Below are 25,530 nucleotides of genomic sequence, written 5' to 3'. Positions count from 1 at the left end.
TCGTTTGAACAGAGTCCCCTTCTATTCCATGAATCTTTGAGTAGTTCTAACCTGGGAATTCCTTGGTGGCCCAGCGGCTATGACTCTGTGCTACCAATGCAAGGGGCCCAGGTTCGATATCTGCCAAGGGAACTAGTTTCCACATGCCACAGATAAGAACCTCAACTAAAAAAAAAAAAAAAAAAAAATCCCGCATGTTGCAACTGCAGATCTAATTTTCCCAATGCTGCAACTAAGACCATGTGTAACCAAATAAGTTAATATTTTTTTACAAAAGCATTCTGACCTTCCTCAGTGTTTCAGAGGCTTCTTAGGGCTATTGTCTACATGGCCTGGTCATTGCCCATCAGATCTCTCCCGTAATCTGGTCAGCATGGTGGTGGCATAAAGCCACGTATAAGAGTCAAACATTCAGATATAGTTGTGGCAAGACAGAATGTAGGGCCTGAGATAAATATGAGGAAGGAGCTGGCTGTTCCTGTCCAATCCCAGAAATCCCATGTTTTCTCCTTCCCAGTCCTGGGCCTGGGTCCAGGCTGAGCTGAGCCTCTCCTATCAGGACCCCGAACAGTGAACTCTTTAGGCTAGTTGGCACCACAGCTGGGATATTGACCCAGGCTCTCTGGTGGCAGAGTCTTGCTCTGGTTAAAGCTCTGAGGTCAGCTGGCAGAGAAAGGATGGAGTATTGGGGAATGTGTGAACTCAGGTCAGCTCTAAGCTCTCACCCCACCTCCTAGGTGCCAGCCTCCCACTGAGTCCTGCCGCCCCTCTTTAGCATGACCTCTCCTGTGAGTCCTTCACTGCCCCTCACCCGCAACAGTGGCCCCTGATAGCCCTACTTAGTCCACTGGGACCCCAGCCCTCATGGCAACATCTCCCTGAAGAGGGCTGGGCCCCTGATCCCAGCTGTGGCTATCAAGTTCCTTCCTGAGGACTTTGGAATCAATGAGGGGCATGTTTGACCACACCATTAAAGCCCTCTTGTCCTGGGGCTAGACCCGTATTCTGTGGAGTCTAACCCCGAAAGCAGTCCTCTGCCGCCTGCACCTGGGAGCACAAGCAGCTTGACTGCAGTGGGAGGAGAGGACTGCAGACAAAGAGAGGGAGAGGACTTCCCTGGTGGTCCAGTGGTTAAGAATCCACCTGCCAATGAAGAAACAGATTGGATCCCTGGTCTGGGAAGATCACACATGCTGTGAAGCAACCAGGCCTGTGGGCCCCAAGGACTGAGCCCGAGTTCTAGAGCCCATGAGCCTCAACTACTGAGGCCCACATGCCTAGAGCCTGCACTTCACAACAAGAGAAGCCACTGCAATGAGAAGCCCGAGTATCACAGCTAGAGAGTACCCTCTGCTCACCGCAACTAGAGAAAGCCCAGGCATGGCAATGCAGGCCCAGTGCAGCCAGGAATAATAAACAAATGAAAGAGGAGGAAGGAAGCATGAGGAAGCAGCCATGCGTCTAGGGCTCTTTAGTTCACAGTCCCTGGCTTTCTAAGGCCAAGAAGGTCCCTGCTACATGCCTGCTCTTGGATTCTGTGAAATATCCCTGTATTTGTATAATAATTCTTACTTTTGGCTCAAACTAGCTCAAGTGGGTCTCTTTTCCTTGCAAGCAAAGAGCGTCAGGTATAGGGTAAGAGCTCTAAACTGGGGAAACATTTAATTCTTCAAGTTTCGAGCATAAAAAGAGGCACTATTACTGATGGTCCTTGGACTATAGGTATAACCTGGGATAACACATGCAAACCAGGACATGTGGTTCCCCTATCTGTAAGTTAAGAGAAAAAACCACATCACTTTCATCTCATTTCGTGCTTTAAAGGCCATCTGGGAGGGCACATTAGGCATGGATTGTCATTCTTCTCTCTGAGACAAACCCCGTGGCAGGAAGCTGGTCCAAGGTGGTGGTGAGGGTGTATTGGGGGTGGGGTAGGGGTGGGAGAGGCCTCAGGGACATGTTTTCCTGAACAGCTGACAGAAAGCTGATTCTGGCTGTTGAAGAAGGTCAGGGTTGTGTTTCCTTTCCTTTCCTCTTGATAGATGAATGGGAAAAGGCCTGCTCTTTGATATTGGATTTTTGAAGGCCAAGAGGATGGATGCCATTGTAAGAATGTACTGTTTTGTGGGCGGGACAGTGGGCAAGGACCTGACGGAAGGAGTCGAGGGAGGCTTCAGAACAGCCCAAGTAGCCAGATGGCTGGAGGCGTGGAGAGCTATAAGTGGCGGGGCCGGGGCCTCTGCCTGGGTCTCCAGCCATGGTCCTCGCAGGGCTGCTGCTGCTGCTCACCCTGCTAGCCGGCGCTCACCTGCTGTGGGGCCGGTGGAAGCTCAGAAACCTCCACCTCCCACCTCTGGTCCCCGGCTTCCTGCACCTGCTGCAGCCCAACCTCCCCATCCATCTGCTGAGCCTGACTCAGAAACTCGGGCCTGTCTACAGGCTTCGCCTTGGGCTGCAAGGTGAGGGTCTGCTTCCTTCCTGACCCACAACAGTGAGGAGGGTTGGGGGTGTCCTTTCCTGCTGACTTCCTGCTTTTCCTACCACTCCCCCGGCCAGAGGTTGTGGTGCTGAACTCCAAGAGGACCATCGAGGAGGCTATGATCAGGAAGTGGGTGGATTTTGCCGGCAGACCCCAGATACCATCCTGTAAGGGGTTGCTTGAGGGGAGAAGCAGGGCTTTGGGAGGCAGGGGAGGTCAGGCCTGTGTCTTCCTTGGTCAAGTCGACTCTCCCACCCCCAACCCCTACTCGCAGACAAGCTGGTGTCTCAGCGCTGCCAGGACATCTCTCTGGGGGACTATTCTCTGCTCTGGAAGGCTCACAAGAAACTCACTCGCTCAGCCTTGCTGCTGGGTATCCGCAGCTCCATGGAGCCCTGGGTGGAGCAGCTGACCCAGGAGTTCTGCGAGGTGAGCCTGGACTCTCACAGTCAGCCCAGGTCAGCTTCACCCCTCCTGGAAGCCCCTCTATTTTTTCACTTATATTACCTGAAGCATGTGGCATCTAGTTCCCTGGCCAGGGATGGAACCTGGGCCCCCTGCACCGGGAGCAAGAATCTTAGCCTCTCGACCACCAGGGACATCCCAGGTCTCTATTTAGTTCATGTTCTTTCTCTTCAGCGCATGAGAGTCCAAGCTGGTGCCCCCGTGACCATCCAGAAGGAATTCTCTCTCCTCACCTGCAGCATCATCTGTTACCTCACTTTTGGAGATAAGGTCAAGGCTCTCTTGCCCTCACATGTGCCTGCCCCCCTCCCCCTGCCCCCTGCAACCCCTCCCTGATCCTCTCCTGGTTCTGCACTGAAAGGATTTCCTCCTTTTCTGGCAGGAGGACACCTTAGTACATGCCTTTCACGACTGTGTTCAGGACTTGATGAAGACCTGGGACCACTGGTCCATCCAGATTTTGGACCTGGTTCCTTTTCTCAGGGTGAGGAGGCGCAGCCCCGACACGCCTGGTCCTAGGAGAAAGGGTGTGGATGGGGAACAGGCTTCCTTGCCAGCAGCTACACCTTCTTACTTTCTGCCCCAGTTCTTCCCCAACCCTGGGCTCTGGAGGCTGAAACAGGCCATAGAGAACAGGGACCACATGGTGGAGAAGCAGCTGAGGCGCCACAAGGTGGGAAGCGCGTGTGGACCGGGCTCCTCCTCGGCCGGCAGCGGTGACGCTGCTGCCCAGAGCCAGGCAGCTCCTGGGCCATCCCCGCAGTCCTGGACCTGTCGGCACCGTCTCAACACGCTCCCCAAGCCAGGCACTCAGGCCGGCTCCTCCTCCCCTCCCCAGGAGAGCATGGTGGCTGGCCAGTGGAGGGATATGATGGACTACATGCTCCAGGGGGTAGGGAGGCAAAGAGTAGAAGAGGGCCCGGGACAGCTCCTGGAAGGACACGTGCACATGTCTGTGGTGGACCTTTTCATCGGGGGCACTGAAACCACGGCGAGCACCCTCTCCTGGGCTGTGGCGTTCCTGCTTCACCACCCTGAGGTATGCCCTGGAGGCAGGCTAGGGATCCTTCCTGGCAGCCTGGCCAGGGTGGCGGGAACCTATCTCTCTGATGGCAATGCAGGCTGTGTTGTGGGGGTAGGACTGGGGTGGGTCAGTGGGGTTGGCATGGGTTCTCCTACTTGGCACAAAGTTTCATGTGAGTTCCTCCAGGGAGTGGTGGAAGTTTGGGCTTCCCTAGTGCTCAGATGGTAAAGAATCTGCCTGCAATGCAGGAGACTCAGGTTCCACCCCTGGCTAGGGAAGATGCCCTGAAGAAGGGAATGGCAACAGATTCTAGTATTCTTGCCTGTAGAATTCCATGGACAGGGGAGTCTGGAGGCTTATAGTCCATGGGCTCGCAAAGAGTCGGACACGACTGAGTGACTCAACACACACACACACACACACACACACACACACACACGGTGGAGGTTGTCAGCTGGGGGCTGGCCAGTGACAGGATTGGGGCTCCATTTCCCAGATTCAGCGCCGCCTTCAGGAGGAGTTGGATCGTGAGCTGGGCCCCGGAGCCTCGTGCTCCCGAATCACTTACAAGGACCGCGCTCGGTTGCCTCTGCTCAACGCCACCATCGCGGAGGTGCTGCGCCTGCGGCCGGTCGTGCCCCTGGCCTTGCCTCACCGCACCACGCGGCCTAGCAGGTGACTCCGGAGGCCTAGGGATGAACGGGCAAGGCCCCAGCAGGGCCTCGGCGGGCCTCTAACTTAACCCTAACCCTCAGCATCTTCGGCTACGACATCCCTGAGGGCATGGTCGTTATCCCCAACCTCCAAGGTGCCCACCTGGACGAGACCGTCTGGGAGCAGCCGCACGAGTTTCGGCCGGGTGCGTGGTGGGGCGGGTGCCCGCGGTGGAGGGTGGCGGTGAAGCGGGGGGCCGGAGGCCGGCGGCCTCTGAGTCCCGGATCGGTCCTTCCGCCCGCAGACCGCTTCCTGGAGCCGGGCGCGAACCCCAGCGCGCTGGCGTTTGGCTGCGGGGCGCGCGTGTGCCTGGGCGAGTCGCTGGCGCGCCTGGAGCTCTTCGTGGTGCTCCTGCGACTGCTGCAGGCCTTCACGCTGCTGCCGCCGCCCGTGGGCGCCCTGCCGTCGCTGCAGCCGGATCCCTACTGCGGCGTCAACCTCAAGGTCCAGCCTTTCCAGGTGCGGCTGCAGCCCCGGGGGGTGGAGGACGGGGCCTGGGAGAGCGCCAGTGCCCAGTGATGGGGGAGGAGTGGGGGGGGGGGGGGAGGACTCGGCCAGTCACGTGCCTCGGTGTCTCCTTTTATTGCTCCCATACAAACCCCTGCCCTCCCCCCTGTAAACATGGTGCTGTGAGATCGCGGGTGGAGAAGGCTTCCGCTGGTGGCTGGATGGTCAAGGTGGCCCCTGGCTCTTCTCTCGGCGCAACCCCTCAGTGCTCGGCAGTCATGGTGGGGCGCTGGAGGGGTGAGCGGCGGCTCAGCCTCCCCTGCCCGGGGGCCGGTAGCTTCTCGGTCTCAGCTTCATTTCCGTGAAGGGCACGGAGAAATCGAAGCCCTTCCAGTAGTACCAGCTCACTCCCTGGGAAGGGGGTTGTTGGGAGAGAGTCAGTGTCTGACATCCAGCTCCCACCTGCTCTCACCTCTGGGGAGATGTTTCCAGAAATCAGCCATTGTGTTCCCCCTTTTCCTTCTTAAACCCTCAACTGCAAAGGACTGAAGCAGAATCCTGACCCCTCCCTTGACATCCAATAAATCATCTCCTCCTCAAGATAACCTGGTGAGATTGGCATTATTGTTCCATTTCACAGGCGAGGGCCCTGAAGCGCTGAGCCATTCAATGACTTATCACGGTGTGTATCACAGACACCCAGGCAGGTGGAGCCCCAAGCACCCCCAGCTTGGTGCGGCCCCCCAGACCTCTCACCTGGTGGTCCACTGTGCTCCCATAAAGCCCGTTCAGGTTGGCATAGTGGCAGTTCCTGTACCACCAGGCCCCTCGGTAAGAGACGGCACAGGAGATGAGCAAGTTGTTGGGGTCTCGGTCCCGGGCAGAGAAGACACTGCCGCTGTGGTAGCTCATGGAGTCCCCTGGCAGGGTGTGGAAGGAGCAGTGAGGTCCTTTTCTCTTCTCTCCTGGCTCTCCCTGCCCGCCTCCCAGACTGAGCCCTCACCTGCGGTGCCGTGGTAGCCTTCCAGGTGGAGGCGGTAGTACTCATCGGCCGAGTCTACTTGGAAGGAGTCGTACTGGGCAAACACGGCCTCGTCCCCAGCCCGCAGATCCACTCGCAAGGAGTAGTCGCCGGCTTTGGTCAGGCTGTGCAGGGCCTCATTGCCTGTGGGTGGGGAGTTTGTGCTCATGGGGGAGTGTGAGTCCACAGGGCCCCAAGCCCTTCCCGGGTCCCTCAATCCCTGTGAGGTACTCACCCAGCCAGAACTCCCCAGAGATGTTCCCAAAACCATGGGCGTAGTCCTCCCAGTCCCTCCAGAAGTCCGTTTTTCCATCCATGCGGCGCTGGAATACCTGGGAAGTAGGTGGAGGTACTGTCAGCCTGTGGCTCCCAGCCTGGCAACCCCTCCTGGTACAGACCCCGTGGGCTTCTGACCGCCACCCACCAGCCAGCCACCCCCATCGGTCTCCATGTCGCAAAACACATTCAGGGGTCGCTCGCGGTTGCCATTGAGGAAGATGGTGGTGGTCCTTGATGTGCTGACCCCGTTCTGCATCTCCTCCCCACAGTCCCGGGGGAAGGGGATCCGCAGTCCACCTGGGGAGAGGAGTGAGGGGCCAGTTCTTTATCCAGATCCTAGACCCCTGCTACCCAGTCATCCCCGAGTCTCAGGTCCCAGGGCCCGAGTACCAGTGGTGAAGGAGGTGGACACGGGGGGAGTGAAGCTGTCGCCCCACATGGCCCGGAGCCATGTGCTGTAGGGGGTGGAGGGAAAGAGGCCGCGGAGCTGGTGAGAGGTGACCCTTCCTGGGAGCAGGATCTCCTACGGAACAGACAAGAGGTGGTCAGGGGAGAGGGAGGTGGTGCCCACCCCCAGAAGCAGAGGCAGCCTCTCTGGACTGAAACCCAGGGAGGGAGCTGGCCTGAGGAGCAGGGCTTGGGGCACCTGGGTCTGTCCCCCTGGGGTGTTGAAGCTGAGCAGGTAACCAGTTGGGGAGACTTCGGGCGCCGTCCAAGTGAGCAGGGCTGTCCGGGGGGTCACTTCCTTGGCCTCCAAGTCCTGGGGCGCCTCCAACCCTGAGAGCAGGAGGAAGAGAAGATGGAGATGAGGCCCTTCCTGGCTCTCTTGCTCCTTCCCCCCCGTCCCATGCACCTCACGGACCACACCTGTGGTGAAGGTGATGCTGGCTGGGGAGGTGAAGTTGGGGCCCCGAAGGCCACGCAAGGTTGCCGTGTAGTTGGTGTGGGTCACCAGGCCCTGCAGGGGGTAGTCCATGGCGCTGCCAGGGGCTGAGGCCTGGAGGGAAGGGGCTGGGAGGGGGCGGGTATCAGCGCTGCCCTGCTGGAACCCAGCCTGCCCTCCACTCCCCCTCCCTGAACGAGTACCCCCCAGAGGCCTCAACCAGCCTCACTCACCCCCTGGGGCTGTGACCTTGACGTCATAGGTGTCCACCGGGGTCTGGGGGGGCTTCCAGTGCAGCAGGGCGGATTCATCAGTCAGGTTCAGTGCCCGCAGCTGGGTGGGGCCATCAGGAACTGGGAGAAGGACGGGGAGGGGGTGGTGCTCAGAGCTGGTCCCGTCTGCGTTCCCCACCCATCGCCTTCCCAAACTCCGATGCACCTCTTGTCTGCCATTGGAGCCTCCAACACCCCCGTTCCCCTCCCCTTCCCCATTCACTCTCAACTCCTACCAGTGCCCTATTTTCTCCCCCTACTTCCTGCCCGGGGTCCCAGTCCCGCTCACCTGTGGTCAAGAAGCCTGTGAGAGGCTCACTCTCCTCAAAGCCACGGACGGAGACCACAGTCACCTCGTACTGAGCGCCTGGGATCAGCCCCTCGAGTTTCTGGGTCCGGCCATCCACCTGCACACTCTGTGGCTCCCCTGGAAACACACAGTGGGCTGGCAGGGAGGCGGCCGGGGAGGCAAGGAGGAACAACGGGGCGGGCAGGGTGCAGGGGGAAAAGAGCAAGGACACAGGCCGAAGGATATTACCTCCATCTGCCAGTTGGTAGGAAACTTTGAAGCCGTCCACCCTGGACGCTGGGGGCGTCCAGCTGACCCTGGCTGAGGTCTCCCTGATTTCGCTGAACTGGAGGTCACGGGGGCTCTCCAGAACTGATGGGAGGGATGTGCAAAGGAATGATGATGAGGGCACGGGGTGGGGAGGCTCCTTCTCCTGGGGTCCCACAGACTCCAGACATGCTCACCACCACCCCCCTTTCCTCTGGACCTGGTAATGGAAGCTGCTCTGCAGATTCCAAGCTCTCCACCACTCACCAACTCCCGCTCTGCCTGTGGCACTAGGTCCCACCCTACAAAGTACAAGACTCCCACTTTGGGGCAGGGCGCCTATGTGCCCAGGATGGAGCCTCACCTGGACTGAGGGTCCGGGCTGTGCCCTGGATGCTGTCGGCCTTGTGGGGCCCGCGCAGCCCGTACAATGTAAGGGTGTACAGGGTCCCTGGATGCAGGTCCCGCAGCACGGCTGAGCGCCGTGTCCCTGGCACCGTCAGCTCCCGCTGCAGCAGGGGACGTAGCTGCGGTTCCAGGGTGCTTGGAGATGGGACTCCGAAGCGGAGCAGGAAGGAGTCAAAGGCCTCGGGTGGGGCCTCCCAGTTGAGCCGCAGTGAACTCGTGGTCACATCAGTCACCGACAGGTGGGACAGCCGGGGCCCCGGCTCTCCGGGGGTCTGACCCGCAGGAACTGGCCCTGCAGAGTGGGTGGGAGAGAAGGGTTTGCAGACAGAAGTACACCAGCTAGGTGCCCTGCGGCAGGTCCCTTCCTGGCCCTCATTTCCTTTCTGTAAAAAGGGGCTAGTGAGGGGCTGCCACCCATAATGACAGGTCAGACCCATGATGACAACACGCGTGTTGGGCCAAGGCCTGCCGGAGCGCCCCTTCCTCCCTCCGTGGCGCCCCCTCACATTCTTTCCCCGTGGGCACCACTTCTGGGCACCCCCTTTCGCCTTCCCAGTCCCAGACTAGAGGCAGCCAAGGCCAGGACGCCAGTCCCTCTCCAGGCGGTACCTGTGGTGCCGTCAGCTGAGACGGGCCCCAGGCGCTTCCCTTCATGGAGGCCATAGAGGAAGAACTTGTAGGAGGTGCTGGGCTCCAGGCCGGACACGAGGACCTTGTTCTGGTCGCCTCCCACGAGCAAGGCCTGGGGCTGCCCATCTGTGTCCTGATACTGGACCACAAAGGAGTCGAAGGGGCCCCGGACCACGCTCCAGGAGAGGCGCAGGGAGTCCGGGGACACGTCCCTCACCGCCAGCACCCCTAGGCGGGGCCCTTCAGGGGGCTTGGGGGCCTCTGTGGCTGGGCGCCAGGGTGCTGGTGTGTCCTCTTCTGGGGCTGTGTGGGAGAAGCCCAGGGAGAAGCTGAGTGCGGGGTGGGGGGTGCAGAGGGGCCCACCCACTGCATCTGACCTTCCAGAGAGGGAGGGTGTCAGGGCTCAGGTTGAGGTGGGGGTTGGGGGGGGGTGCTTTTCCATCCTGGCCACAGCAGCCAAGTGGAGAGAAGACACGGACGCAGGCTTTCCTAGCATCGGATTCCTTCTCTTGAATGTGCTGCATCCTTGCTGAAACCCTGACTCCCCCGCCACCACCACCCGGGCCTATCTGAGCGCCAGCCTGGTGGCCCCATGGCCTCTCTGTGGGGCTCCTATGCTGCCTGAATCCCTCACTTGTTTTCTCCTTCTCTGTCCCGAGGTCTCAGCGTGCCCCACTCTAGATGTCTGCATGGGCCCTGCTACCTCCCTAACCCCCCAGGGCGGCCTGAGCCTTGGCATGAGGCAGGACTCACTCAGTCCCTCTCTGAGCTCAGGGCACATGGGCCTCCCTGCTGTGAAGACCTGAGGATGGAACTGGCAGGAGAACTTGAAGAGCGAATCCCATCAGCCAGGCTGATGTGGGGTTGGAGGGGAGGGGGCGATATTAGGAAGTCTGGAAGGGGAACTCCATCAGTGCAGTCACTCCTATTGCTTTCTATGCTCCTTGCCTGCCTTGTTTTCCAGTAATTTTCCATTTGAGAAAATGCTCCTGACTCATCCATGGGAGGGGGTTTGCCTTATCCGGGCAAGGCCGCTGCCTGCTGGGAGGTAAGAGAAGATCCAGTAGGGTGATAGGGAGCAGCTGGCAGCTGTGGGGCTGAGTGGTGGGGAGGGGCGGGGAGGCGGGAGGTTAGGGACCTTTGCCAGGGCTTTGTCTTTCTGCTTGTTTTGGCTCTGCTTTTGACGGACCCCTCGATCACTGTTCTGAGGCTCTTCCTCCTGAGCCCTGGGCAGCGCCCCCTTGCGCCTCCACCTTGACCACGCCTGCCTGACCTGCAGCACAAAGGCCTGAGGATATGCACTCAGGCCGGTTTTCAGGGACCAAGCAGCATGGCCTCCTGCTCACCTGTCATTCCCAGGACAGAGGCGGGGCCCAGGCGCTGTCCTCTAAGGAGCCCGTAGAGCAGAAACTTGTATTTCCTGCCAGGCTCCAGGCCCTCTACGGTGACCTCCCTCTGGTCTGCAGCCACAGGCACCATCTGGGGCTGCCCGTCTGTGCCCCTGTACTGGACCACGAAGGAGTCAAAGGGGCCCTGGGCCACCGTCCATGAGAGGCGCAGGGAGTTTGGGGTCTCATCCGTCACTGTCAGCTCCCCCAGGCGGGGTGGGGGCTGCCGTTCCTTCTCCAGGGGGGCTGTGGGGAGAGTGGGGGTTGGGGAGAAGCCCTTAATTAAGAGCTGCCTTTATCTCAGCCCTGGCAACTTCTGGGAGGAGGGAGGGTCCTCCCCCCACCTGGGGAGACAGGCTGTCCCAGCCCCGCCCTTCCAAAGGAGCCCAGTTTTTGCCTCTGGGGGGCCACTGCCCAAACTTCTGGCCCCCACTGCCTCCTCTCTGTGATGAGGGCGCAGTAAATGCAGGAAAGATCACCTCATGAGAAAGGGCAGGCTGGGGTTGCAGGAAGGGCCTCAGTTTCCCCTGACCCCTGACCCCCAGAGCCTGGAATGTGGCCAGAGCTGAGAAAGGCGCCCAGAGGATGTCTGGGTTGTCAGGGAGACGTCCCCAAACAGTCAGAGCTGGCCCGGGCAGCCAGCCAAGCTCCTGGGCTCCCATCGCTGGCCATGACCTCCCCCTGCCTTGCCATCAGCCTGGGCTCTCCTTGCCACCTGCTTCCAGTCAGCACTAACTCCACTAGACCAGGGTGGCTGGGTGGGTCAGAGGGAGAAGTCAGGGGCAGAGCTGAGAGGATGACAGGCAGAGCGGAGCACAAAAGGGACTTGTCTAGGTGGGCGTGGGTGCTGACTGATGAGGGTTGGAGAAGCCTGTATCCAGTCTCCACAGTGAGGGTTTGGGGAAGATAATTATGGAGTCTGAGACCCCCAGCCCCCAGCTGGCCATGTGCCCCATCCTTGTCTGGCCAGGGTGACTCATGGTCCTAGAGGTGGGGTAAGGGTCAGTGACCCACCTCCACCCCTTCCTCAAGGGGCTGAGTCATGGTCACAAGACACCAGATTTTTCCATAGTCTTTCTGCAGCCAAACCCTCCCATATTTTCCACTTCTTGCCATAGAACTGGAATGGACGGAGGAGGATGTGAACATTTATTGAGCCCCATTAGGTATTATTCATAACCATAATGCAGGTCTGGAAACTGAGGCTCAAGGGAAAGAAGTGGCCTGTCCAAGCCCACATAGCTGGAAATCAGAAGTCTGCTTGGCTCCAAAGTCTGAGTTCTTCTTACTATATTGCCAATAAGAGATTGAAGGAAATAAATGCTTAGAACAGTGCCTGGCATTCAGTAGGGACTCAATAAATATTTGCTTTTGGTGTTATGATTGCCATGTCGAAACCCCGGGGCCAGCTCTGGGGGCTCAGATGAAAGACAGCTCTGGAAAAGGCTGTGGGCGGGGGAACCCGGGGCTCACCTGTGCTGCCTTCAGCAGAGATGGGGCCCAGTCGTTTCCTGCCTACCAGCCCATAGAGCAGGAACTTGTATTTCCTATTGGGCTCCAGGCCAGGGATGGTGACCTCACGCTGGTCGGCGGCCACAGGCACCATGCGGGGCTGCCCGTCCCTATCCTTGTACTGGACCACGAAGGAGTCGAATTCACCCTCAGGGACGGTCCAGGAGAGGCCCACAGAGTCCGGGGTCACATCCGTCACCGTCAGCTCCCCCAGGCGGGGAGCAGGTTTTGTGTCTGGGACTGGACAAGACAGAGGTGCATGGAATGTGACAGAAATGAAACAGGCAGCCTCCTCAGGGTGCTAGGGTCTAGGTACTGGCTCTGGGTGCTGGGAGGGGGTGACAAGGTCACAGGTCAGGAGGAGGGGAGGCAGAGGAGCAGGGATTAAAGAGGGGCCAGGGAATAGAACAAGTGTTCCTGGGGATATAGGAGGAGTAGGATAGGAACGAGAGGGTAACCAGGTACTCAGGACTTGGATTTCACTGAACCCGGTAAATAAACTGGGGGCTGGGGTGTGGAGCATGGAAACGTGAAATTCCTCAAGGGAGTGGATGATGGTCAGGTGGCAAAGGCGGCCTCCAGCCCTCACTCACGAGTCTTTGCGTCTGCAGAGACTGGGCCATGTCGTTTCTCATCCCGGAGTCCGAACAGCAGGAACTTGTACTTGCGGCCGGGGGCCAAGCTTGAAACTGTGACCTCTCGGAGGTCTCCACCCACGGGCACTGTCTGGGGCTGCCCCTGCACATCCTTGTACTGGACCAGGAAGGAATCGAAGGGCCCCTGCTCCACCGTCCATGAGAGGCGCGCTGTGTCCGAGGTCACGGCTGCCACCGTCAGCTCCCCCAGGCGGGGTGCCAGGCGGGGCTCCGTAGTCAGGGAGGCTGGAACAGAGCAGAGAAGGCTGTGGTCAATGACAGGACCCTGGGCCAGAGTAGGGGGGCTGCTCCCTGGCTGTGAAATGACCATTTGCAGCAAACTCTTCTTAACTGCTTCATGTGTCCCAGGCACTGCTGTAGGCAGTTTGCAAATGGTGATTTTAATCTTCACACAGCCGCTGAAGTAGGTGCTTTTATCCTTAGCACCCTTGTTGTGTGGGCATCCATGGTGCAGAGAAGTTAAGAAACATTTGCAAAATCAGTACCTTCAGAGCAGGATTCAACCTAGAGAACCTGGTTCTCCATCTGTGCTCTGAGCTGCTAAAATGCTCGGTCAGGGAGGCTGAGGAAGCCACACATGAACATCTGAGCAAGTCTGAGGGTCCAGATCATGAAGGAAGGAAGAAAGCTGAAACGTATGGGGCAGAGGCTACCTGCTGAGCTGACCCTGAGCACACCGTCCGTCAGTCCTCACGCAATTTGAGCATGGGGGTGGGATCCTCAGCACCACGTGAGGAAAGAGAACAGGCTCCGTTTGTGAGAAGTGCTGATATCCCAAAGAGGGAAACAAGAGGGCAACAGAGGAAACCTACGGCTCAGGGCTTATTCTACTACTCACCGGTCACGCCCACGGTGGACACGGGGCCCACGCGCTGCCCCCCGTGCAGGCCGTACAGGTTCATCTTGTACTTGTGTCCGGGCTCCAGGCCCCCAACGGTCACCTCAGTCTCCTCGCCCCCGACACGCACCACCTGGGGCCCGTCCCTGCCCTTGTACTGGACGGTGAAGGAGTCGAAGTGGCCCTGGGGGACGGTCCAGGAGAGGCTCAGCGAGTCTGGGGAGGATCCTGTCACTGTCAGCTCCCCTAGAAGGGGCTCCTCGGGGGGCTCCGGGGCCTCTGTGCTGGGTTCTGTGGGGCTGGGGGTCTCCTCCACCTCTGTGGGGCTGGGGGTCTCTTCCTCTGCAGCTGAGAAGAAGGGACACACAGAGGGTGAGGCAAGGTCCCCGGGAGACGTCCTTAGGTCTCCTCCCAAGCCATGGTCCCCACTGGGGACCCCGAGGTCAGTTCAGAGGAGCCTAAGGAGGCTGGTGGTCCTGCTCGGTCCACACTTCACAGACATGCCTGGAGTCTCTAGGGTCAGCTGTGGGGACCTGGGCCGCCACCAGCATGGCTCACAGAGGCCCTTCTCTGCCCAGGAGGACCCTCTAGTCCTCAGGGAGCCCAGGGGAGGCACATAGGGCATCATGGCTCAGCCTCGAGGAGAGGGGCCTCCTGCACCCCACTCCCCATCACCTGAGGGGGTGATCTCCCACTAGGTCCCACCCTGAGGCTTCCACCATCCACTCACTGGTCACCCCGATGACAGAGACAGGGCCCACACGCTGGCGGTCGTGGAAGCCATACAGGTTCATCTTGTACTTGTGGTCTGGCTCCAGGCCCGAGATGGTGACCTCGTCCTCGTCCCCAGGCACCCTCACTGCCTTGGGCTGCCCGTCCCCGTTCTTGTACTGGATCAGGAAGTGGTCGAACTGGCCCTCAGGGACGGTCCAGGAGAGGCTCAGGGAGTCGGGGGTGGCATCTGTCACAGTCAGCTCCCCCAGGCGGGGCTTGGTGGGAGGCTCGGGGACCGCAGTGGATGGGGTTTGGGTGGTCATGGAGTCGTAGTCCAGAGCTGCACAGAGACATACAGGATAGGTGAGGTCTCCTCAGTCCTCAGTTCAGCATATAAAGGGGTGTATTACAAAAATAAAATAATAAAGTACAGGACATGTCTGTCCACAGGAGCTCTAACTCCTCTTTCTCTTAACTCTTTCTTTCTGGTCCCTTTGATGTTGGCCTTCCTGGCACCTTAGCCTCATCCACTCTGCTCTCACCCCTACCTACCAGCACCCTTCCTCACACACAGGCCCACATGGCCACTGTGCTCCGGGCCTCCCTCCACTGCGGTCTAACGGCATCTGAACTCCTTTTGGCTCATGTCTTGGCCCCCAAGCAGCTCAGAAGAAGCCCCATCCCCCTTCTCTAATCAGAAACCCGGAGTTTTCTTAGATCCATTCCTGTTGCCATCTGCTGTTCTCCCGGGTGGTGCTAGTGGTAAAGAACCCGCCTGCCAAAGCAAGAGACTAAGAGATGTGGGTTCAATCCCTGGGTCAGGAAGATCCCCTGGAGGAGGTATGGCAACCCACCCCCGTATTCTTGCCTGGAGAATCCCATGGACAGAAAAGCCTGGCTACAATCCATGGGGTCACAGAGTCAGCCACGACTGAAGCGACTTAGCACGCATGCACCAGCTGTCGTTAAGACTTAGAGTGCCGATTCTCTCTCTGGAGTTCCTCCTGCATCTTCTCACTCCCCACTCCTGCAGCCCCGCCACCCTTGTCTGGGATGCCCTTACCTGTCACCTGGGTTACCACCTCCCTATGAGTCTCTCTGCCTCCCTCCTCCACCTGTTCTTCACAGGGAGCCAGAACAAGCCTTTAAAAGCACATCCGAGGGTCTCAGTCTTAGCATAAAACTGGGCAGCAGTCATCTCTATTCTGGGAGAGAAATTTCTGGCTCCCTGAGCAGTCCCAACCTCTCTATCCCCATCTCAAGACTATCTCTCCCACCCCAAGAATTTCATACAAAATCCTCTCTTGTGCCATGATGTTCCTAGTACCGACTGAGACCCTTCATCCTGGCTGTAAGTGTTACCAAGATAACGCCTGCCGGTCGTCAAGTCTCAGCTGTCCCGTGGGAACCCGTGGACACCCGTGGGCAGGCAGGCTGGTGTTGGCCTCACTGCCCAGTTTTGGCCTGGCCGTGGGGCTTCCCGTCACCTACACATCCCCCTTTGCTGGTCCACAGCCTGTCTGTGAGCCCCGTCGGATAAGAACTGGTTTCTCTGCCACGTTCAAGGTTTATCTCAGTGAACTTCCTCAGTGCTTGGCTCAGGCCACCCACAGCTTTCTTGAACCACTGGCGTCACAAGTCTGTTAACACCCAAACCGTGTGGCTAGGGGGCGTTTCAGTCCAGACACTAAACTCTGAGCACACTCCTGCCTTCCTCCACAGCCTCCAGTCAACTATGGAGAGGCCGAGCTCGGCTGAGCTCCTGTGAGGATCTCAGGCATGCAAGCACGATTCTGTCTGATAGAATCTAAGGAAGTGTCCAGGTGCTTTGTGAGGAGTTTTAGCAGAGTGTGGTCCCTGGACCAGCAGCATCAGCATCAGGAAGGACTTTAGAAATCCAGCATGTCCAGCCCCAGCCCAAACCTGCCAAACCTGAATCTGCCTTTTAACAAGACGCCCCGACCACCTGACGTTCTGAGAATATTTATGTTTTCGTTTAGATGGGAATAAAGGGAAACTCTTCCAGGACCTGTCCTCCCCATCCTGCACCCCACGCTCCCCACCTCACGCATCGGTCACGCCCCGCACTCACTCACCGGTCACGCCCACGGTGGACACGGGGCCCACGCGCCGCCCCCCGTGCAGGCCGTACAAGTTCATCTTGTACTTGTGTCCGGACTCCAGGCCCCCAATGGTCACCTCAGTCTCCTCGCCCCTGACACGCATCACCTGGGGCCCGTCCCTGCCCTTGTACTGGACGGTGAAGGAGTCGAAGTGGCCCTGGGGGACGGTCCAGGAGAGGCTCAGCGAGTCCGGGGAGGATCCTGTCACCGTCAGCTCCCCCAGGAGGGGCTCCTCGGGGGGCTCTGGGGCCTCTGTGCTGGGCTCCGTGGGGCTGGGGGTCTCTTCCACAACCTCCTGAGGGTCTGAGAAAAGAGATTGGGGGCAGAGGCTTAGATGGCGACTTGCTTTGACGTCTGCTGATATCAGCAGAGACAACCGGGGGCATCCAGCGAAACACCCCTCAAGCTGCAGGCCTGGAGGCTCATGCAACCTCTGGGTGCAGCATTCGGTGACTCCACGCAGGGGAGACCGAGACACACCCGACCCCGTCACATACTGGCTGGCGGGCACCATGAAGCTTCAGAAGGCAATTCGGACATGCATGTCGGGAGCCAAAATACTGCTCATTTCCTTTGAACCAATAATCTCATTTCTGGGCAGCTATCCTAAGAAAATTATTAAAAAGCAGGAAAAATTGTATCACCGGAGTTCATTTTGGGATTATTCATGACAGCAAGATGTGTTAGGACTCCAAAGGAACCACAGAAGAAGATTAATTTTGTTATGGCACTTTCACCATGAAGCATCAAATGGCCATTAAAATGATGATTAATGACGGTTGTGTAGCCACAGGATAAATGCTCTCAGTGTAACTTAGGTACAAAAAAAGTTAAGAGCCAAGAATTACATGAACCCTCTGCAACCTGAAAACATGCGGGCATGGAAAACACAGAAAGAGAGGGTGTTACACACATTGTTATGAATGGTGGTTCTTGGATCAGAAAGTGGTCCGATGAGAGATTTTTTTCCCCTACTTTCCAAACTTTCCATCATGTTGCTATATGCTTTTCAGAGAAAAATACAGACTTAAAAAGAAACCCTGGATTGTAAGAATTAGTAGTCCAGCGGTGGATGTGGAGTAGGGACATGGGTCCCTCTGTGCTTTTTGCACATGCTTGTGATTTGCATGAGATGGGGCCCTCAGTCCGAAGTGTCTTCAGGAGGGAAGAGTGAACCGCACACAGACAGTTGACTCACCCCCCAAAAAGATTGGCTCTCAGGAGCTGGGTTCTCCCACGTGCAGAGGGACCCTGGTGACATACTGTCACGACTGACAGTGACTTAGAAAAGCCACCTTGACTACAAGTGGGGAATTCAATTCACCTTGGGGATTTTTTCCCTCATTTCTTAGAGACTAGAAATTGTAACTTTTTCATAATCATCAATGAAATAAATTGTAAGAATGATAAGCAGAAAAAATGGAAGGGATACAAAAGAGGAGACAATGTATTGAAAAAAAATTTCCTGATTATAAAAGAAAAACTGCTTGTCACTTAAGAAAATGTAAATGACACAGAACAGAACAAAGTGGGGAAAAAAAGTACAAAATATTCTATTGTGTCCCACAAATCATGCATCCCGTGGGATGTGTTTCCTTCCAGTTGTCTTACTATGCAAGTTATTTTCAAGTGGTTTTGATTAGCCTCCTTACAAACATTATAAACTCTTATTTCATTGTAAAGTATAAAATAATTGTCTTATGTTTAAACATTTCAATGATGCCATAATAGGTCATTTCACAGATTGTTGTCTAATTACTTAATCATCTCAGTGTGATTGGATGTTGGGTTGTTTCTTTCATTTTTTTTCTTGTTATAACAAAGAATGCTGTGATTTGTGATTAAGACGGAAAGAAAAGAAAATTCTATCAAAGTCAAGCTTGGTCTGAGCCTGACATATTTCACCCTTAGAGGCAGCCAGTGACTGATCATCAGAGGAGGTCATGCTACTACTGTGGACAATGAGGCTGTGGGTGGACAAAGGCCAGACCACTACACTCAGGTCATGGCCCAGGGCCATGGAGGAAGGGCATAAAAGGGGTTCCAGGTCTGGTGAAATAACAGAACAGTCTACCAGGTCACCCATGAGGAAAAGGTATTTCCACCCCGGAGACCCGTGAGCCCCGCCCTCACTCACCGGTCACGCCCACGGTGGACACGGGGCCCACGCGCTGCCCCCCGAGCAGGCCGTACAGGTTCATCTTGTACTTGCGTCCGGGCTCCAGGCCCCCAACGGTCACCTCAGTCTCCTCGCCCCCAACACGCACCACCTGGGGCCCGTCCCTGCCCTTGTACTGGACGGTGAAGGAGTCGAAGTGGCCCTGGGGGACGGTCCAGGAGAGGCTCAGCGAGTCTGGGGAGGATCCTGTCACCATCAGCTCCCCCAGGAGGGGCTCCTCAGGGCGCTCCGGGGCCTCTGTGCTGGGTTCCGTGGGGCTGGGGGTCTCCTCCATCTCTGTGGGGCTGGGGGTCTCTTCCTCTGCAGCTGAGAAGAAGGGACACACAGAGGGTGAGGCAGGGTCCCTGGGAGACGTCCTTGGGTCTCCTCCCGAGCCATGGTCCCCACTGGGGACCCCGAGGTCAGTTCAGAGGAGCCTAAGGAGGCTGGTGGTCCTGCTCGGTCCACACCTCACAAACATGCCTGGAGCCCCCGGTGTCAGCTGTGGGGACCAGGACCACTACCAGCATGGCTCACAGAGGCCCTTCTCTGCCCAGGAGGACCCTCTAGTCCTCAGGGAGCCCAGGGGAGACACATAGGGCATCATGGCTCAGCCTGGAGGAGAGGGGCCTCCCGCACCCCACTCCCCATCACCTGAGGGGGTGATCTCCCACTAGGTCCCACCCTGAGGCTTCCACTGTCCACTCACTGGTCACCCCGATGACAGAGACGGGGCCCACACGCTGGCGGTCATGGAAGCCGTACAGGTTCATCTTGTACTTGTGGTCTGGCTCCAGGCCCGAGATGGTGACCCCACTGTCATGCCCTGGCACCCTCACCACCTGAGGCTGCCCATCCCCGTTCTTGTACTGGACGGTGAAGGAGTCGAAGTGGCCCTGGGGGACGGTCCAGGAGAGGCTCAGCGAGTCTGGGGAGGATCCTGTCACCGTCAGCTCCCCCAGGAGGGGCTCCTCGGGGGGCTCCGGGGCCTCTGTGCTGGGTTCCGTGGGGCTGGGGGTCTCCTCCATCTCTGTGGGGCTGGGGGTCTCTTCCTCTGCAGCTGAGAAGAAGGGACACACAGAGGGTGAGGCAGGGTCCCCAGGAGATGTCCTTGGGTCTCCTCCCAAGCCTTGGCTTTGACTCTGGGTCCTGAAGTCAGTTCGAAGGAACCGGTCCTTGGGGTTGGGTGATCCTGCTTGGTCCACACCTCACAGACATGCCCGGAGCCCCCGGGGTCAGCTGTGGGGACCAGAGCCGCCACCAGCTTGGCTCACAGAGGCCCTTCTCTGCCCAGGAGGACACACAAAGGTAACCGTGGCTCAGACTCGAGGAGAGGGGCCTCCCGCACCCCACTCCCCCATCACCCGAGGGGGTGATCTCCCCACTAGGTCCCATCCTGGGGCTTCCACTGTCCACTCACTGGTCACCCCGATGACAGAGACAGGGCCCACACGCTGGCGGTCGTGGAAGCCATACAGGTTCATCTTGTACTTGTGGTCTGGCTCCAGGCCCGAGATGGTGACCTCGTCCTCGTCCCCAGGCACCCTCACTGCCTTGGGCTGCCCGTCCCCGTTCTTGTACTGGATCAGGAAGTGGTCGAACTGGCCCTCGGGGATGGTCCAGGAGAGGCTCAGGGAGTCGGGGGTGGCATCCGTCACTGCCAGTTCCCCCAGGCGGGGCTTGGTGGGAGGCTCAGGAGCTGCAGTGGGCAGGTCTGTTGGGGCTGGCGTCATTTCATGGTCTTTTTCTGAGGCTGGATCAGGAGACAAAGAGAATGGTGACATGCTTCCTGAGCTCCTTCCTAACAGGATGGATTCTGGGATTTCTCCCAGATACACTCCCGGGGCCCTGAAGCTGGGATGCCAGTGTCCCAGGGTTAAGACTTCATTTTCCGAGTTTAAATGTTCAGCTTCCAGGGGCAGGACACACACTGTGGAGATGTCAAGATGGTACGATGGGATGCCGCTGACCTCAGCATGTGCAGCATGGAACCTGCAGGAGTTGCTGAGCGAATTCACTTAGTGGGCCAGGACTCATGCTTTGTAACAGCACCATGTCTAACAGACACGTCGCGTCAGGAGGTGCCTGTGCTCAGGTTCCTAGGTATTTTCCTTTAATACCTCCTCTGGTTTAGAAGGCCTTTCTGAGCATTTGAGAATCTAATTTAGATTCCACAGTTGACAGCAGAGATGAGACCACAGGAAATCAGATCATCTTTGCAGTTGGGTTGCTTGGGGACCTTGTATTAATTCTCTTGCCAGTTTATGGCAGGGATGACCCATCACACCCACAGATGTCTTTTGTCTTTCCTGTTCTGCATAGAGTTTTATTCTGGCTTAATAGCTGAATTATAAAATCATCGTGTTTCATATCTCCATTGTGTTTGGGAACCAGGTTTTAAGCATGTCGCAGGTAATAGTTACAAAGGAACTTAACAGAAGCAACCAACAGCCAAGATGAGGAGTAATTAATGAAGAGAAAATATCTTGTTTAGCTGCACATATGACTAATATTAGGGCTTCCCTCATAGTTCAGTCAGTAAAGAATCTGCCTGCAATGCAGGAGAACCGGGTTCGATTCCTAGGTCAGGAATCTCCCTCTGGAGAAGGAAATGGCAGCCCACTCCAGTATTCCCACCTGGAGAATCCCACGGACAGAGGAGGCTGGTGGGCTCCAGTCCATGGGATCGCAAGAATCAGACACGACTTAGCGACTAAGCCACCATGATTAATGTTAACTACTGAAGTAACAGTATCCATGATAGCAGGGTTCCATGTTGACATAGAATCCATGGGTATCAGTATCAAATAGAATTTTACCCAGTGAAATCAATAATAATTATGAGAATTCACCCAAGGGTTTTTAGTAACTAATTTTCTTCCTCAAAAGGAGGAGCCAGTAGTTACCAGACACTGTGGGTGAGCCAGGCCTCGCCCACCCTGCCAGACAGGTATGGCTATTCTTTCTGCACGGATGCCGAAAGGGAGGCACAGAGAGGCTGAGGGACTCTCTCCAGGTCACACGGTTCTAAGGGGCCGAGAATAGGGCCAGCCCCAGGTCTGCCTGAGCCTATTATTTCCTTGGCATCCTCCCTCTTCAAGGACTCAAGAAGTGTAAAGGGCGAGACAGCTAACGTGACACTAAGGCTTAGAGTGAAGACAGGCACAGAACCACTCCCAGGAGTTCGGGAGGCTCAGGCTCCAGAACAGTGGGAGAAAAACACGAGTACTGGCAGTTAAAGGGAAACGGAGCCCAGCTCAGGGCCAGTGTCCTGCTGCACACTCACCAGTCAGACCGACAGTGGAGACGGGGCCCACGCGCTGGCCGTCGTGGAAGCCGGACAGGTTCATCTTGTACTTGTGGTCTGGCTCCAGGCCCGAGATGGTGACCCGATCCTCGTCCCCAGGCACCCTTACTGCCTTGGGCTGCCCGTCCCCGTTCTTGTATTGGACTAGGAAGTGGTCAAACTGGCCCTCGGGGACAGTCCAGGAGAGGCTCAGCGAGTCGGGAGTGGCATCTGTCACAGTCAGCTCTCCCAGCTGTGGCTTCAAAGGAGGGCTAGCAGGGGGCTCCTCTCCTGGGGCTGGAGAGAGAGGCAAACCGAATCGTTCCTGCTGCAGGAAGGAACTGCTGAGGCCCTGCTTTCCTGGGTTCAGGCCAGAAGGTGGGCCAGCTCTGGGGGCCTAACTTCAGATCCAGCTGTGCCTATGCCATCACAATCTCTTTGTGGCCTCCTTATGGTCCATCCAATGTGCCAAGTGACCTCTTGCCTCAATACCTGAATGTTCTTTCCCCAGATGTCAGCATGGCTCATGTTCACACTTACTTCAAGTCTTCATTCAAATGTCAACTTCTCTTTAGGGCCTTTCCTGCCCACCCTATTTAAAATCCCAGTTCTCCCAATTGCAGCCTATCTTTCTTAATTGGATCTGATTCCAGCAAAAAATTGCAAAAGAACAATTAGGACACTATCAGGAGGCTGTGTGCTTAGTCGCTCAGTCATGTCCAACTCTTTGTGACCCCATGGACTGTAATGTAGTCTGCCTGGCTCCTCTGTCCATGTGGATTCTCCAGGCAATAATACTGGAGTAGGTTGCCATGCCCTCCTCCAGGGGATCTTCCTAATCCAGGGATCGAACCTAGCTCTTACGCATTGCTGGCGGATTCTTTACCGTCTGAGCCACCAGGGAATCAGGAAACTAGTAATACCCAAATATCTGGTTTTTAAAGGCACAATCACTGTGTCATGGTTACTTTTAAATGGTCTTTTTGAAAAGAGCAGTACACTTAAATATGTAACGATGAAGTAAAGAGCATATAAAATACATTTTAAAATATTACAGCAGTGTATCCATACAATGGAATATTATTTGACTATAAAGGAATGAAGTACTGCTACATGCTACAACACAGATCAACCTCAAAAACATGCTAAAATGTGGTAAAAGAAGTCAGACATGAAAGAAGCAGGTATTGTATGATCCCAGTTATATGATGTGTCCAGAAAAGGCAAATCTACAGAGACAGAAAGTAGATTTGTGGGGATTGGAAATGGGCATGAAAATGGGTCTGGACACCAGATTTCATCTCAATGTGGTGGAAAAGTTCTAAAATTATTAATAGACAGTGATGATGGTTGTACAATCCTGTGAATACACTAAGATTGATAAGCTGTATGCTTAAAACAGGTGAATTCTATGGTATGTAAAGTATACCTCAATAAAGCTGTTAATAAAGAAAACATTCTAGGACTTCCTAGTGGTTAAGAATCTGCCTGCCAACACAGGGTACATGGGTTTGATCCCTGCTCCGGGAAGATCCCACATGCCGCAGAGCAGCTAACTCCTTGTGCTACAATTACTGAGCCTGTGCTCTAGAGCCCTCCAGTGGTAACTGCTGAACCCCCAGCACCTAGAGCTTGAGCTCTGCAACAAGAGAAGCCGCTGCAATGAGAAGCCTGTGTACCACAACATAGAGTAGCCCCCGCTCGCCACAACTAGACAAAACCTGTGTGTAGCAATGAAGACCCATCACTGCCAAAATAAAATACATTAAAAAAAAAGAAGCAGCAAGATGATATTCTAGTTGAGGATGGTGGGAAGTGAGTGGGGTCTGGATGAGCTAGACTGTCCAAGACGTGCTTTTTGGTTGAAGCAGGGTTATTGACACATAGGAATTCATTATGCTATTCTTTCCCTTTGGATATATGTCTGAAATTTTATATAATAAATACTTGTTGAGATTTAATATTTCATTGCATTTGTCCCAACACCCCAAAAATGTTCTTTTCAGAGTTTCTACGCAAAGCAGAGAGCCACAGACAGGTCATGTATGACTGGCTTGGAGGCCTCAGTCCTCACTGGCCTCTCAAGGGCAAGCATTTCCCTGGGACTCCCTCTTCCTGCTCCTAGATAACACTTGTCCTGAAGTGCTGAATGGATAATGAATGAAGTAGAGATTTGGGGGTTTTAGGGTCTTCAGTGGAAGACACTCGAGAGGCTCTACAATGAGACCTTTCCTGAAACCTCATCCCAAGCCCCACTCTCACTCACCAGTCACGCCCACAGTGGACACGGGGCCCATGCGCTGCCCCCCGTGCAGGCCGTACAGGTTCATCTTGTACTTGCGTCCGGGCTCCAGGCCCCCAACGGTCACCTCAGTCTCCTCGCCCCCGACACGCACCACCTGGGGCCCGTCCCTGCCCTTGTACTGGACGGTGAAGGAGTCGAAGTGGCCCTGGGGGACGGTCCAGGAGAGGCTCAGCGAGTCTGGGGAGGATCCTGTCACTGTCAGCTCCCCTAGAAGGGGCTCCTCGGGGGGCTCCGGGGCCTCTGTACTGGGTTCCGTGGGGCTGGGGGTCTCCTCCATCTCTGTGGGGCTGGGGGTCTCTTCCTCTGCAGCTGAGAAGAAGGGACACACAGAGGGTGAGGCAAGGTCCCCAGGAGACGTCCTTGGGTCTCCTCCCGAGCCATGGTCCCCACTGGGGACCCTGAGGTCAGTTCAGAGGAGCCTAAGGAGCCTGGTGGTCCTGCTCGGTCCACACCTCACAAACATGCCTGGAGCCCCCGGTGTCAGCTGTGGGGACCAGGACCACTACCAGCATGGCTCACAGAGGCCCTTCTCTGCCCAGGAGGACCCTCTAGTCCTCAGGGAGCGTAGGGGAGGCACATAGGGCATCATGGCTCAGACTGGAGGAGAGGGGCCTCCCGCACCCCACTCCCCATCACCTGAGGGGGTGATCTCCCACTAGGTCCCACCCTGAGGCTTCCACCGTCCACTCACTGGTCATCCCGATGACAGAGACGGGGCCCACACGCTGGCGGTCATGGAAGCCGTACAGGTTCATCTTGTACTTGTGGTCTGGCTCCAGGCCTGAGACAGTGACCTCGTCCTCGTCCCCGGGCACCCTCACCACCTGGGGCTGCCCATCCCCATTCTTGTACTGGACGGTGAAGGAGTCAAAGTGGCCCTGGGGGACGGTCCAGGAGAGGCTCAGCGAGTCTGGGGAGGATCCTGTCACCATCAGCTCCCCCAGCAGGGGCTCCTCGGGGGGCTCCGGGGCCTCTGTGCTGGGTTCTGTGGGGCTGGGGGTCTCCTCCATCTCTGTGGGGCTGGGGGTCTCCTCCATCTCTGTGGGGCTGGGTGTCTCTTCCTCTGCAGCTGAGAAGAAGGGACACACAGAGGGTGAGGCAGGGTCCCCAGGAGATGTCCTTGGGTCTCCTCCCAAGCCTTGGCTTTGACTCCGGGCCCTGAAGTCAGTTCACAGAAGCCTATCCTTGGGGCTGGGTGGTCCTGCTTGGTCCACACCTCACAGACATGCCCGGAGCCCCCGGGGTCAGCTGTGGGGACCAGGGCCGCCACCAGCTTGGCTCACAGAGGCCCTTCTCTGCCCAGGAGGACACAAAGGTCACCATGGCTCAGACTCGAGGAGAGGGGCCTCCCACACCCCACTCCCCCATAACC

At 56.8% G+C, this 25,530-nt stretch overlaps 2 protein-coding genes across 4 annotated transcripts in view; one reads left to right on the top strand and one right to left on the bottom strand.

Moving 5' to 3' along the window:
* The first annotated feature begins 2,132 nt into the window (after positions 1-2,132).
* Positions 2,133-5,201, top strand: LOC133059091 (steroid 21-hydroxylase). The gene is made up of 10 exons (XM_061146125.1): positions 2,133-2,459; positions 2,557-2,646; positions 2,754-2,908; positions 3,119-3,214; positions 3,327-3,428; positions 3,531-3,617; positions 3,783-3,983; positions 4,465-4,643; positions 4,724-4,827; positions 4,927-5,201. The coding sequence occupies exons 1-10, from the start codon at positions 2,258-2,260 to the stop codon at positions 5,199-5,201; spliced, it is 1,491 nt and encodes a 496-aa protein (XP_061002108.1). The 5' UTR covers positions 2,133-2,257.
* Positions 5,202-5,248: 47 nt separating this feature from the next.
* TNXB (tenascin XB) overlaps positions 5,249-25,530 on the bottom strand; it is a 56,816-nt gene continuing 36,534 nt past the window's right edge. For 2 of the 3 annotated variants that reach the window (XM_061147013.1, XM_061147015.1), the window contains 25 exons: positions 24,850-25,227; positions 24,120-24,467; positions 21,854-22,150; positions 19,988-20,320; positions 19,277-19,627; positions 18,547-18,894; positions 16,383-16,712; positions 14,303-14,626; positions 13,573-13,920; positions 12,672-12,959; positions 12,040-12,318; positions 10,525-10,812; positions 9,158-9,481; positions 8,505-8,840; positions 8,123-8,245; positions 7,874-8,011; positions 7,546-7,665; positions 7,297-7,440; positions 7,076-7,206; positions 6,820-6,952; positions 6,575-6,726; positions 6,386-6,482; positions 6,133-6,294; positions 5,886-6,049; positions 5,249-5,540 (listed from right to left, as the gene is read on the bottom strand). In XM_061147013.1, the coding sequence (XP_061002996.1) occupies positions 5,439-5,540; positions 5,886-6,049; positions 6,133-6,294; positions 6,386-6,482; positions 6,575-6,726; positions 6,820-6,952; positions 7,076-7,206; positions 7,297-7,440; positions 7,546-7,665; positions 7,874-8,011; positions 8,123-8,245; positions 8,505-8,840; positions 9,158-9,481; positions 10,525-10,812; positions 12,040-12,318; positions 12,672-12,959; positions 13,573-13,920; positions 14,303-14,626; positions 16,383-16,712; positions 18,547-18,894; positions 19,277-19,627; positions 19,988-20,320; positions 21,854-22,150; positions 24,120-24,467; positions 24,850-25,227 (6,038 nt within the window). In that variant the 3' untranslated portion in view covers positions 5,249-5,438. The remainder of the gene's footprint in view (positions 5,541-5,885; positions 6,050-6,132; positions 6,295-6,385; positions 6,483-6,574; positions 6,727-6,819; positions 6,953-7,075; positions 7,207-7,296; positions 7,441-7,545; positions 7,666-7,873; positions 8,012-8,122; positions 8,246-8,504; positions 8,841-9,157; positions 9,482-10,524; positions 10,813-12,039; positions 12,319-12,671; positions 12,960-13,572; positions 13,921-14,302; positions 14,627-16,382; positions 16,713-18,546; positions 18,895-19,276; positions 19,628-19,987; positions 20,321-21,853; positions 22,151-24,119; positions 24,468-24,849; positions 25,228-25,530) is intronic. The other variant, XM_061147014.1, reaches the window with a different exon arrangement.

This window comes from Dama dama, chromosome 7 (genome assembly GCF_033118175.1).
Source record: "Dama dama isolate Ldn47 chromosome 7, ASM3311817v1, whole genome shotgun sequence".
In the NCBI taxonomy this organism is placed as follows: domain Eukaryota; kingdom Metazoa; phylum Chordata; class Mammalia; order Artiodactyla; family Cervidae; genus Dama; species Dama dama.
The sequence above is the reverse complement of the archived record's forward strand: the minus strand, read 5'-3'. Positions and strand labels throughout refer to the sequence as shown.